This window comes from Prinia subflava, chromosome 4, assembly GCF_021018805.1.
Source record: "Prinia subflava isolate CZ2003 ecotype Zambia chromosome 4, Cam_Psub_1.2, whole genome shotgun sequence".
Taxonomy (NCBI): Eukaryota; Metazoa; Chordata; class Aves; order Passeriformes; family Cisticolidae; genus Prinia; species Prinia subflava.
This window is the reverse complement of record NC_086250.1, coordinates 27251980-27264739: the sequence shown is the minus strand read 5'-3', so window position 1 is coordinate 27264739 and position 12760 is coordinate 27251980. Positions and strand designations below refer to the sequence as shown.

General features: G+C 36.1%; 1 protein-coding gene across 4 annotated transcripts in view; it reads left to right on the top strand.

Moving 5' to 3' along the window:
- The window catches only part of APAF1 (apoptotic peptidase activating factor 1), a 32740-nt gene that overhangs the window by 5129 nt on the left and 14851 nt on the right, over positions 1 to 12760 (top strand). For 2 of the 4 annotated variants that reach the window (XM_063396254.1, XM_063396253.1), the window contains exons 6-15: positions 2355 to 2467; positions 2975 to 3106; positions 3534 to 3772; positions 4310 to 4477; positions 5276 to 5407; positions 7661 to 7774; positions 8330 to 8508; positions 9697 to 9823; positions 11774 to 11899; positions 12508 to 12639. In XM_063396254.1, coding sequence (XP_063252324.1) covers positions 2355 to 2467; positions 2975 to 3106; positions 3534 to 3772; positions 4310 to 4477; positions 5276 to 5407; positions 7661 to 7774; positions 8330 to 8508; positions 9697 to 9823; positions 11774 to 11899; positions 12508 to 12639 — 1462 coding nt within the window. Of the gene's footprint in view, positions 1 to 2354; positions 2468 to 2974; positions 3107 to 3533; positions 3773 to 4309; positions 4478 to 5275; positions 5408 to 7660; positions 7775 to 8329; positions 8509 to 9696; positions 9824 to 10267; positions 10501 to 11773; positions 11900 to 12507; positions 12640 to 12760 lie in introns of those variants that run through there. The other 2 variants (XM_063396255.1, XM_063396256.1) reach the window with 2 other exon arrangements.

Sequence of the window (12760 nt, the reverse complement as noted above, 5' to 3'; positions counted from 1 at the left end):
TGTCTTAGGAATAATACTCCAGCCTTGTGGTCCTTGTAGATAACAGTGTAGGATACTGGCATTTCTGTACAGGGCGAGAAAAGTCCTTCTTGTGAGGAAAAGATGTGGACAACATTGACAGGTCCTGCAAAAGAAATCTATCCATTGAAGGTGCACATCCCTTGAAGGATGTGAAGTTGTTGTCTCCACTGACACATTTCCACTGTTACTTCATGTTTATTAGCAAACAAAAGAAATCAAAACTTTTCAATAGAGAAATGGGCATAGGAGGAAATAATAGAGGGGAAATGTGCCTGGGAGGAAGGTTCACAGAGGGTGCAAGTGTATGGGAAACAAAGCTTCACTGCAGCTTGGGAAGGAGCTGTTTCTGCTCTGAAATTCTCTTTGGTGACAAGAAGTCACTTGAGCTATATCTGGATTCAGACAGCCAACCCAGTACATCTCTTGGGAATAAAGTAGTAGACAAAGGATTCAGATTTTGAAGCCTGTGTGTTTCTTGGGATTAAATTATTAGTCAAATGAAAAATTGAAACTATGGTATACTTTGAAATAACAAATTCGAGAATGTAATCTCCTGTGATTGTTATCACAGGGTTTTGTTTGTTGCTTTGGGGTGTGTTTTTGTTTGTTTTAGTTTTTCTGTGTTTTAAGGGTTTTATTAAAAATCCTAATTAGAATTTACGATTTGTTGATGTGACTGGAGGAGAAAAATCACTGGTGCCTAATGAATGGGAGGACTTTGAAGTGCTCAGATTAATAAAAAGTATAAAATCAGGCTGTGATTTATGCCACCTGTCATATTTTCAATTGTGAAAGTGCCACAAAATAAGTCCTTTATGGCTATGATAGCATTCTTGTGAACTCTCTGATTTATCAAAAGGTTATTAATAGAAGAGTTGTATAAAAATAAGATAGGCATATCCAAGACTTAAATATATCTTTGAGAATGTGGTCTGATGTGTATGCTCTTCTTTAAGGAGGATCAAATCCTTATTTATAGGCTCTGATGGCATAAATGCCACAGAGCTGAACAAAAATGCAGAAGTTTAGTCATGCTTCAGTGAGAATTGGACAACTTAACCAGTAACTAGTGCAGTGGAAATTCCACCCCTTAAAAAAAAGCTTAGTAAATGTAAACATTTTGTAGGAGTAGATGTCAGTAACTAAAACTCACTGAATACAAATAACTGTTATTTCTCTTCATACATCTACTTGCCAGCTAGTCTTTTGACTTCTTGCTCTCTTAAACCCAGTCTTTTAAAAACAGTTTTCAGTAACTTCTCTGTCATATATAGGCACGTGTAGGTACATTATTCTGTTGAGAATCCGTGTAGGAACCTAAAAATGTGGCTGGCCATAGGATTGGAATATGTAGGCATTAGGAAATGTCTACATAGGTAGACATTCTTCTTACATTTAGGTAAGAGGAACCTTGCCATTGAAGACAATTGCTTTAGAAGAGGATTAGTCTCATATAGCTTTCCAAAGATACAAAACCAGAATGAGTCAAACTTCTTGAGTCAAAAGGAAACTTAAATGCTTTCCCACAAAGCTTATCACTAGCTTGTATCAGAGTTATCTAGTTTTATACAACTCTTTTCTTCATTTATGATACCTAGTAACTTAAATCCAGTAAATATTTCTGGTTTTTCTGTTGTCTACTAATGGAAGTGTTTCTCAAAATGTTGTTTACACTTCAGTTGTAGCTGTGAAATAATAAATGGTAAATACCTTTTTGAAATAACTGCATTCAGCTTCTTGCACAGCAATTAATCACAGAATCACCAAGGCTGGAAGAGATCTTCAAGATCATCAAGTCCAACCATCAACCCAGCACCACCATAATCACCCCTCAACCCTGTCCCCTAAGTGCCGCATCCAGACACTTAAATGCTTCCAGAGACATTGACTCCACCACCACCTTTGGCAATTTATTACAGTGCTTAATCACTCTTTCAGGGAAAGTTATTTTTTCTAATATCTAATCTGAACTGCCCTGGTGCAATTCAAGGCCATTCCCTTTCATCCTTCCAACCTGAGACATGACAAAGAGACCAACTCCCACCAGACTACAACCTCTTTTCAGGTCATAAAGACTGATCAGGTTCCCCCTGAGCCTTCTTTCCTCCAGGCTAAACAACTCCATCTCCCTCAGCCATGCCTCTTAGGACACTTTCTAGACTCTTTACCCTCTTTGTTACCCTTCTCTGGACATACTATTAAGATATTCTACATACTAATATAAAAAAAAATGCAGTGATACATTGTAAATTCTGAAAATGCTTTTCTCTATTAAAATGCAGTACTTTATTTTAGCATTAATAGCTGATCTGAAGTATTTCTTCTTGCACTAGGTCTCTTTTGGTCCTGGATGACATTTGGGATTCCTGGGTATTAAAAGCATTTGATAATCAGTGTCAGGTACTCATCACGAGCAGGGACAGGAGTGTAACAGATGCTGTGGCTGGTAAGGAACAGTTTTCTCTCCTGCATCAAAGATTTTATGTGTCTGTGTCTGCAGTTTGTTCATGTGAGCTTTCAAAAGAATCTAATAGAATCTGTCTATTAATCTGTGCACAAGCGGCAAGGTTCTGGAATTCTCCTTTGTAACATGTTATGCTCTTTGTGAAATAAGTGTTGTATGTTATCCCAAAAGTTACATGTTTGCATTGATGAGTACAGTAATTCTAAACAGAATAAATTAACCTCTGTGACACTGATGCTGTTAAACTGATTATCTCTACACTATTCACTAGTGACTGCCTGTAATGCATTTGTAATTATTAGCTTATAGTCTGTTTTTTATTGTGTATGTATCTCTAATGCAAGCTTATTCTGATAAGTGGAATGTATACTCTTTTTAGTCCTATAAAAAAACCATGAACCTTTGCTCCAGATTTTACTTGGAAAATACTTTGAATTTCCATACAGTTTTTTGCATCTGTCAAAATGTTTTCCATGTTTCTGTTTCTAGGCAATAAATACGAGGTTCATGTGGAAAGTGGGCTAGCACATGAAAAAGGACTGGAGATTTTATCCTTATTTGTGAATATGAAAATATCAGAACTTCCAGAACAAGCTAACTCTCTTGTAAGAGAATGCAAAGGTATTCTAGTTGCTTTTTATCATACAATTTACCACTGAATGTCAGGTTTTTTCTTCTATATTTTGACTTAAAAATAGAGAGGGTGATATCCTTTAATACTGTGTAAGTTAAGTAAAATACTAGTGCTTGTTAAATATTTTGGGGTTGGTTTTTAAGCTTAGCAGAAGTCTCATGTTGAATTTTGGGTAGTTTTCTTCATTATATTGTCTCTCTGCGCCACAATTACACAATTTACACACACAATTACACAGTTTACATTTGGTGAGTTTGCAAATGTCTACATGGAGTGTGTATTTTATGTCTTTGCTCCACACCTGACGAACTTAATCAGCGAACTGGGAATATTACCTGTTTCAGTCGTGTGACCATCAACTGTTGGATTGTGTTCCTTGGTGACCTCTGAATTTGATTTCATCTTTTCCTTCAGGTTCTCCTCTTGTGATATCCTTGATAGGCGCGTTACTGCGAGACTTCCCCAGCCGCTGGGAGTACTATCTCAGGCAGCTGCAGAACAAGCAGTTTAAAAGAATAAGAAAATCTTCCTCGTATGATTACGAAGCCCTTGATGAGGCAATGTCCATAAGTGTTGAGCAGCTGGATGACAATTACAAAGACTACTATAAAGACCTCTCTATCCTCCCAAAAGATGTTAAAGTACCCACTAAGGTAATAAAAGCAGCGCAGAAATCTTGTGATTTTCAGTGAGATACAAACAACAACCTTAAAGAATTCTCAAAATTTGTAATAGTCACATATAACTTCTATGGTTGTAACTTAATAATAATTGCTAGATTAGGTAGATTTGTTCCATTATTGCAGCATGACTTGTATTGTTAGTAGTGAAACTAAAATAATCATAACTGAATAAAGATATTCATACTGTTTAAGTTTAATCTGCATTCTGTATATTGGTCTTTAATTAGATTGTAATTGAGCTCACTGAGAGCTTGAAAACTGTTGTGGAATTATGTTATGGTCACCATAAATCAGCACAAATAGACAAAAGATAGGTTAACTTCTTATGTCTGTTCTGTGGTTTGGTATGAAGGAATTGGTAACTTATGGAATTGATTACCCTTTGTGTCTGTGTTTGTTAGTATGCATTTTGTTGACAGTTAATTGGTAACGTTTTATAGTATTCGTCCAAATCATAGTTTGACTTGGTTCTGATCTCTTCTCTGTTAATGTGTAAATATTTTTTAGGTTCTCTGTATTCTTTGGGATATGGAAACTGAAGAAGTTGAAGATATTCTACAGGAATTTGTTAACAAATCACTGTTGTTCTGTGATCGTAATGGGAAGTCATTCCACTATTATTTACATGATCTTCAGCTTGACTTTCTCACAGAGAAGAATCGCAGCCAGCTTCAGGTAGCGTATCTACTGATGCTTATATTCAATTTTACTCTCTAAAGCTGGGCATTTTTCAGAAAATGTTGCTTTGTTAAATGGTACCCTGAGTAGCTTCACAGCATGGGTCCAAATTAAATTTAAGTTAAGCCTGACCAATTAAAAATATCTATTTTCAACTTGAAACTGTGGAGGGATTTCTTGATGGTTCCATCTGCAGCTAAGAGACCAAACTGAGAGAAGACTCTATAACCATTGTTTCTCTATCAGATGTTTCCAGTAGGAGATGTAATGTTCCACTGTTGATTCCAAAGACATCAAGGCCCTACCAGAATAGGAAAGTTCTTCTTTAATGCAGCGAAACGCTTTCTGGTCCCTTTTTTTCAGTTTAAGGCAGTACTTTCAGGAAGATGGCCTGTAAGTTGGGCTCAATTTCAGTTCTGAAAGACAAGGCAGAAAGAGTAGATCTGAAGAAAAGGCAAGTTTTTTGTTTTGCTTTAGATCTACGTATGTAACAATTCTTTTATTTTTGTTGCTTCCCACATATAAGATCAAGAGAGATTTGGTAGCTAATTTCAGTCTGAGAAGGAGGATTAACAGCTCGCTTTTCTGTCTTTTAATATACAGAGAATGTTTCTGGAGAAGTCTTTAGCAGTAAATTAGGTTAGGTGTACAGTTTTGGAAGGTAAGCTTTTTTATTTCACTTGTTAATGTATTACAATTGAGAAATAACATTATTCCTCAATGCTATTTGCAATATAATAATAATAATACTTATAATTCCTCAATGCCAAAAGTGTGTTTTTCTTCGCTTTGCAGGAGCTACATAAAAACATAGTCAATCAGTACAAGAAATACTACAAGCTTAATACACCTGTTCTGTCTCAAGAGGATTGCATGTACTGGTATAACTTCCTAGCGTATCACATGGCAGGTGCCAAAATGCAGCAGGTGGGTTCTGACAGATGTTCTTTGCTTCCCTTTTTCACCCACTCTCACCTGTACTTTTCTCTCCAGGCCTTTTCCTAGTTAAGCCTCTCTTCCCCTTGACTTTAGTCCAGCTGGGTAAACACTCAACATAAAGTCTTTGGGAGGTCCTCTGATAATCATTGTCCCTTACAAAAACTACTTTATTTCTACCTTTTGTATCTTGTCTTTTCAACAAGTTCTTGAGAAGATTTCCTATTTTATATCAAAGTGACTTGTGTTTTTTCTTTCCTTTTTAAGAAGCTTTAATAGGAAGTCTTCTCTAAACCTTTTTGAAAACACAAACTCTCTTTATTGTGCAATAATACAAGTAAATTGGCTTAATCAGAGAATTTTATCAGTTAGTTACTTTTTTATCTTCAGATGTCTTGTTAGCTTTTTCCTCTTATGTGGTACAGATTTGTGTGTAAAAAGTCATTATCTGATTTCAATAGCAAAAAACCCCATCAAGAGTTAGATGGGCAAGTCTCTGGTTTCCAGGATTGTCTTGGCACTTTAAAAATTGCTGTTATTTTTGTCAACTACTCTTCTTCAGCTAATAAGCTAGTATAAGATGCAAATAATGCAGAAATATTAACAATTTGTAGTTTCACTCGAATTTGAGTTTCAAGTGTCTTGAATAGTGTTTGATCCTAGTTTTTACTGGCTTTATTTCATGTGTACTCAAGACCTTTTCATTTAGGCTTCTTTCAAGATGGTTCATCTGACTCATCATATAATACATTTCATAGATTTATCTTCTATAGGAACCTTCATAATGTTAACTACAAGTCTGTACAAGGTGTTTTGGGTCATATTTATTTCATTATCTTAGTATCTTAGTTTCAGTGTGTTGTGAAAATGGTTTTATTAGAAGCCTTTCTACATTTTGTAGAATTAGCTTCTTAGGAGTCTTTAGTCTGGCTCATCATGACTATTTGCTTCTTAGAGTTTCTGTTCTATGTATCACTTATTTTTCATTATTTAGAAAGGATTTCTACTTGTTGGAAGGCTAATAAAGCTAGGAAGTTTTCCTTTTCTTTGTTTAACGATGATAATCTTTTAATCTTTGTGGAATTTATTGGTTTTAAATTGGAATACTGTGGGATTGCATTTTATGGAAATGGTTTGCTCTGGCTCACCCCTGGGAAATGTATGGTTTATCCCAAGTCCGCACCCTCCCTGCAGTATCGTGTATCTGTAACTCTATTGGCTGGAGAATGTCACCGCGCCCACCTTGAACCTTGGTGTTAAGAGTGCTAAGGCAAGGGGTCTCGCCCTCTTTGCCCCCCTTCCCCTGGAGGCCTCCGGACGCTCCCCTTCCCTCTTCCCCTTCCCCCCTTCCCTTCCCCTCTCCCTCAGTGAATAAACCCTCATCTCATCAGCATCCCACCGGCGTCTCTTTGCCTGCCAGCACGGGAACACTCATGACCCTAGGACCCGGGGGTCTCCCGGGGGACCCTCCCCGGGGACCCCCCAAAATTTAAACAACAACAGAATACACTTTACACCTGTGCAGTGTTGTTGCTAGGCGGTTTTTCTAGAGGAGGTCTAAAGAAAACATTGGACCAATACTTGTTAAAGGTGGTCATCTAGCTGAAAGAGATAAAGTTCAATGCTTGTTTTTCACCTGAGTCTTTAAAAATACTGACAGACCTTATCCGCTCAGCCCCCTAGTTTGGGGGACCATGGGTGTGGGAACTGGGACTTCTCCTTTGTGGAGACAGATGTGAAATTGTAAAGGACTGGTTGGATCAGTTGAATGTTCACAAGTCCATGGGGCCTGATATGATGCAACAAAAAGCACTGAAGGAATGAAAGGATGTTATGGCAGGACGCCCTTGATCTTTTACCAATGGTTTTAGGGGTTTCAGCATCTCTTAGGAAGATTAACAATCATTATTAATAGTGATCTTTGCTAGACTGGACTGGAAGAAGCTTTTTCAGAGTTAAAAGAACAGGTCCTGTGTGCTGCAGAAGTCAAGAATTGCTCCATCTCCTGTCTGACTAGCTGTATCAAAGTGCAGTTTAAAATAACAAACTTAGCCTTCTAAACACTGAATTTTTATAACTGAACAATTAGGATGCGAGAAACAAGAAATTGCCTAAGTTTTCAGCAAGAGACAGTTGTACCAAAGTCTGTTAAATACCCAATGTATTTCCTATGTTTTTCTTTTTCCTCTGAGTTGATTCTTTTGTGAAACTTATACTCTGAACTTAAATTTGTATTTCTTTTAGGAACTCTGTGATCTTATGTTTTCATTAGATTGGATTAAAGCTAAAACAGAATTGGTAGGACCTGCTCACCTGATTCATGAATACGTAGAATACAGTTCAATCCTGGATCAAAAGGTATGATACTGAAAACCTAAATGATCAGTTGGTTCCAAATATAATTTTCTGTTTTGTCATTGCATTTGGTTGGATGTATGTATATGGTAGTTATATGGAAAGCTTAAAAAAAACCAAAGCAAGAAACCAATATTAAATTGAACTTAGAGAAGATAAAAATGAAGGAAACTCAGTTTTCTCTTTGTTTAAATTTCACTGTGTAAGTGGTTGGCCATGGAACTCACTAACTATAGTGATCAATACTTGGTGGTGGCTACTCTGCTTTTGAGGAGGTGTAGGATTATGCTGACTACTTGGAATAGTCTTTCTGATATTTTGCACTGATTATTGAATAAATCACTATTGCTGGTATTCTTTGTTTGAAAAATAAGGATATTGTGCTTTCTGAACAGGATAATGAAATATTCAATCTATTGCATGTGTTTGCTAATATAACTTAATAGAAAATTAGAGCTAAGGGCTTCTGCAAGAATATTAGCTGTATAGAAATTGTAAAAAGCAAGGAAACAAATCCTAAGATAAATCTATGTTATCAAATGTCTGCCCTGTATTTAGGATACCACAGTGCGTGAGAATTTCCAGGAATTTCTGTCTTTAAATGGGCACCTTCTTGGACGGCAGCCATTTCCTGACATCATTCAGCTGGGTCTTTGCCAGCCAGAGACATCAGAGGTGTATCAACAGGCCAAGCTACATGCTCAAAGGGAAACAGGAACGTTTTATTTGGAGTGGATGTAAGTAGCTGCAGTCTGTCTGCTGATATGCTGATCCCTTGACCAAGGAAACCATGTATGGTAATAAAAGGATCTTTGTTAGAACTGCTGGGGTTTTTTTTCTGGGGAAAGAATGTGTAATAATTGTCAAGAACTTGTAGGGGAAGGGGAACTCTGGATACGTAAGGTGTCAACTTAGTAATAAGTACGTGAAAGTAAACTATGATTTAAAAAAGGACAGCATTTGTACTAATTTGCAAAGTTTTATAAAGTAGCAAGGTGGGAAATTGTAATCTCGACACAATCTTGAAATGTCTTCTATTTAAACAATTCTTTCCTGTTACTGTATTTTTAGAAGTTTTTTAAGGAAAAGGCATACAGATCTACACATTTTTCCAGCCTTGTCCAATAGTCAGTTGACCACATACTCTCTTTGATTCTGTTTGCCATTTCTTTTCTGCTTGGTGCTTATGAAACAGAGTGACTCCATGACAAGCAATTACAGTAAGAGCCAGGAAAACTAGTCTCCTCTTCGAATATTGGAATATTTTATTTAGCAAAAGTGCTTGGAAACTGTATGGTTCAGAAGAGTTAAATCCAGTTAGTTCAGGAGAGAGATATTTTTGTCATTCATCACCAAGTCATCTCATTACAGAGCCAGCTTTCTGTGTTAAGATCTGGCTAAACAGAATGATCACGGTTGCTACTAACTCTTAAGTTTTTGTTAAAGTGAGACAAGAGTCTTCTAAGGTATGTAAGATCCTGTACCTAATCTCTGATTGAAAAGTGGTGATAGTCACAGATCTTATTTAGCTGTCTAGAGATAAGAATGGAGCCATTGTCCTGAAAACGAAGGAAATTTGCAAAGATCTAAGCTAATTTACAAATGTTTTCAAATATGCTTGAAAAGGAAGACTTCTCCTGCAGGACAATAAGAATTTTTAGGAAGAAGTTTAGATTTGGAAATAGCACATTTCAGATCATAAAAATGTTACCTTTCTTGCTCTCTAATCTGTAGCTTCTGGAGCACAATATAAACCTCTGGGTCCATGTTGGAATTTGTGTTTCCTTTATTAAGGTGTAGTGGGTTGATTGTTTTGTTTGTTTATAAAGCTTGCTGCTCAAGATATGTGAAAAAGTGTTAATCTTCTAAGAGATGATTTTGAATAATACAAAGGCACTCATCTTAATAATTGTCTTACCCTGTAGAAATAAAAAATCCTTGAAAAATCTCTACCGTCTGGTTGTTCGTCCACATAGAGATGCAGTTTACCATGCCTGCTTTTCTAAGGATAGACAAAGAATAGCATCATGTGGAGCTGATAAAACACTTCAGGTGAGACACTCATTCATGGGCAAAAGAGATGCTGTGTAACATTTCAAAAACATTTGTTAAACAGTCCTGTCACTTTTCTTCTGTTGCTATGTGGAAATATTTGGGTCTAGATTATAATTGGAGACAGATGATTGAAAAGGATGTATTATTGCATGAACATCAAGTTGCATGTTCAGAATAGTAAGCATTATCTTCAAGAGCTGAATGGTGTGATTTTAGGATTTGTACCTTCACTGCCCTAATGTGTGAACGTTATGTGAGATGATATGGGAAAGGTCACAGCCCAGCAATTTAATATTTTATTTAATATTTGTTTGCAAAAAATATTATTTCCAGTCACAGTAAACTTTCTACAGTACTGAGGAGCAGTAAGATGTTTTAGGTACAGCTTTACTATTGATATGGGATGGTAGTGGACATTTTGCCACTTTGGTGTTTAATTAGTGAAATGCCTTAATGCAAAAGAAGTATATCTGTGGAGAAAATGTCTGAAGCTGAGGACGGTATTGGAAACAGGCCCAAAGTGCTTAGAGAGCAGATTAGAAGAAACAGAGAGGAACGTGACTCATATAAATTTGCCAGCAGTCTGCCTGGAGGAGACTCAGCCAGCTTTCAAGAAAACTAGCAATCAGCCAGCCAGTAACATGGTAAAGTACCCATATTCCAGACAGCCAAAGGTAAGGGAAAAGAACAACTTTGCTGCAAACCTTTGGTATTGTTTTGGATGCTTGAGGAGTTGAGTACTAAGTTGCTGTCCATTTGGCTACATGCTGTGTTGTTACTGGTTTTTTTTATTTGCTTATTTTATTTGCTGGCCTGTGAGGAATTATGATTGTGGCATCCACTTGGGAGATGCCTGGTGGATGTACTCATGCTGTGCTACAGTTGCTGTGCTGGGCTTCTTTACTAAAGGCCGCATTATTGACACTGCAGTTTGCTTATTTTTCTTTATTTTATACCCAAAGCTGTGGATTGTATTTAAACTGAACTTCCATTGAAGAAACAGTACGAAAATTAGCCATAATCCTTTTTTTGTTTTTTAACTTTGAGCTTATTCATATTTTTTTTCTAATTATGGCTTTTCAGTTTTCAAGGCTACTTAAAAAATGATTGCTAGATTAGGAACATGTGTTCTGTAGAACTTACTGTGAAGGTTGATTTCCTGTTACTTCAGTACTTATGTTCTTATTTGAACAAATACCAACCGTTTAATTGTCACTGGTATTTCTGTTCAATAAACAAAAAAAAATCTGAAAAGTGCTGTTAAGAACACCTTGTGGTTTGTTTTAATAATTAGGAATATGTAACCTAAGATGGAAAGGGAGACCTGATTTCCAGTGCCTCCCCACCCCACACTGTAAAGTTAAATCCCAGAATTTGCAGACATTGATTAGTATGTAGCACTTTTCCCCAACTGTCCTTTCATTGCCTTATCTAACATGTGAGACTAACTTCAGACTGAAACGTGTGACAATTTTCCTGTCTATTTTTCTCTACTTATTTTTGGTTTTTTGTTCTTCCAATCATCAATTCTGTTGAAAACCTTACTGTAGATGTATGGGTATCCCATACATATAAAACTGGAATTTGTAGTTTTAAGAATATCTTCAATTTAATTAATAGACTGTGTTGCAGTTACTGTTAAAATGTACTGTGAAATGGCATGGCTCTTGGCTTAAAGAGTGGGGGTACAACAGAAGTGTTTAAAGTGTTTTTAATATCAGTTTTCACTAATTCTCTCTCTTACAATTTCTGTTACCCTCGCAGAACTTTATAATTATGTTGTTGTCCCATAATAAAAACATTATGAATGCTTTCAAAAATCAACCCATTTTTTTAAGAGAAGAGTTCTCTTTGCATAAAGAGAACTGTTTGAGATGATAGAAGAAACTAATACATGTGCTTTAAAATTGTCTGCAAGTTATAAGGTTTTACTGTTCCTTGGTTTAGGTGTTTAAAGCAGAAAGTGGAGAGAGAATCCTGGAGATAAATGCCCATGATGATGAAATACTCTGTTGCACTTTTTCTGCAGATGGTGAATTCATAGCAACTTGTTCAAGTGATAAAAAAGTCAAGGTAAGGGAATGAGGAAAAGACGATTCTTTTTTCCAAACTCATAATTGGAATTTTTTTTTAACGAACTCAGCACAGATTCTTAAAAGTAAAGGTCATTTAAACTGTCTTAAATATTATGTGGATAATTTAATAATTGACAAACAGAAAAGTCCCACTTGTTACATAAAACAAAGATACTTAATGTTAAGATCATGCATGCAGAATTAACCACTTGTTTTATTTGTATCATCAGGCGTGTCTTTTTAACTAGAACATAATGTGTGAGTACAATCCTATTCATAACATGAGATGAGTCTATCCATAATTCTTTTTTTAATGCTTCCTGTCTGTTACTTGTGAAATAGTTGGGATTTTTAATTCCTCATTATAGTAGCAAAATCTTGTTGGAAGTCCAGAATTTATCAGATTCTAATCTAAATTATGAACTTTCCCTTCATAATGTCTTGCTTCTTTTTTTAAATATATAATCTTTCTCTTCAAAATATTTTTTTAGGTATTATTAAAAATGTTTTAGGACTTTATCTGTATTTCAGCATAGTTGCCAGATTTTTAAAAACAATTACTTTAAATATATTTAAAAGTCTTTTTCATCTTTCAATTCTGCCTAGGTCTGGAATTCAAGAACAGGCCAGTGTAGGTGTGTATACGAAGAACACTCGGAGCAGGTCAATTGCTGCCAGTTCAATAACAAAAGTGGTCAGTACCTTCTCGCCACCTGCTCAAATGACACTTTCATCAAAGTAAGTGGAAAAGGTTGAGATTATGCTCATGCTGTTTGTCCTAACAGGACATTACGTTACGAGTCATAGGTTGGAGACTGTAGATATGTGACTGGAGTCACGAGACAAACAGCTTGCTTTG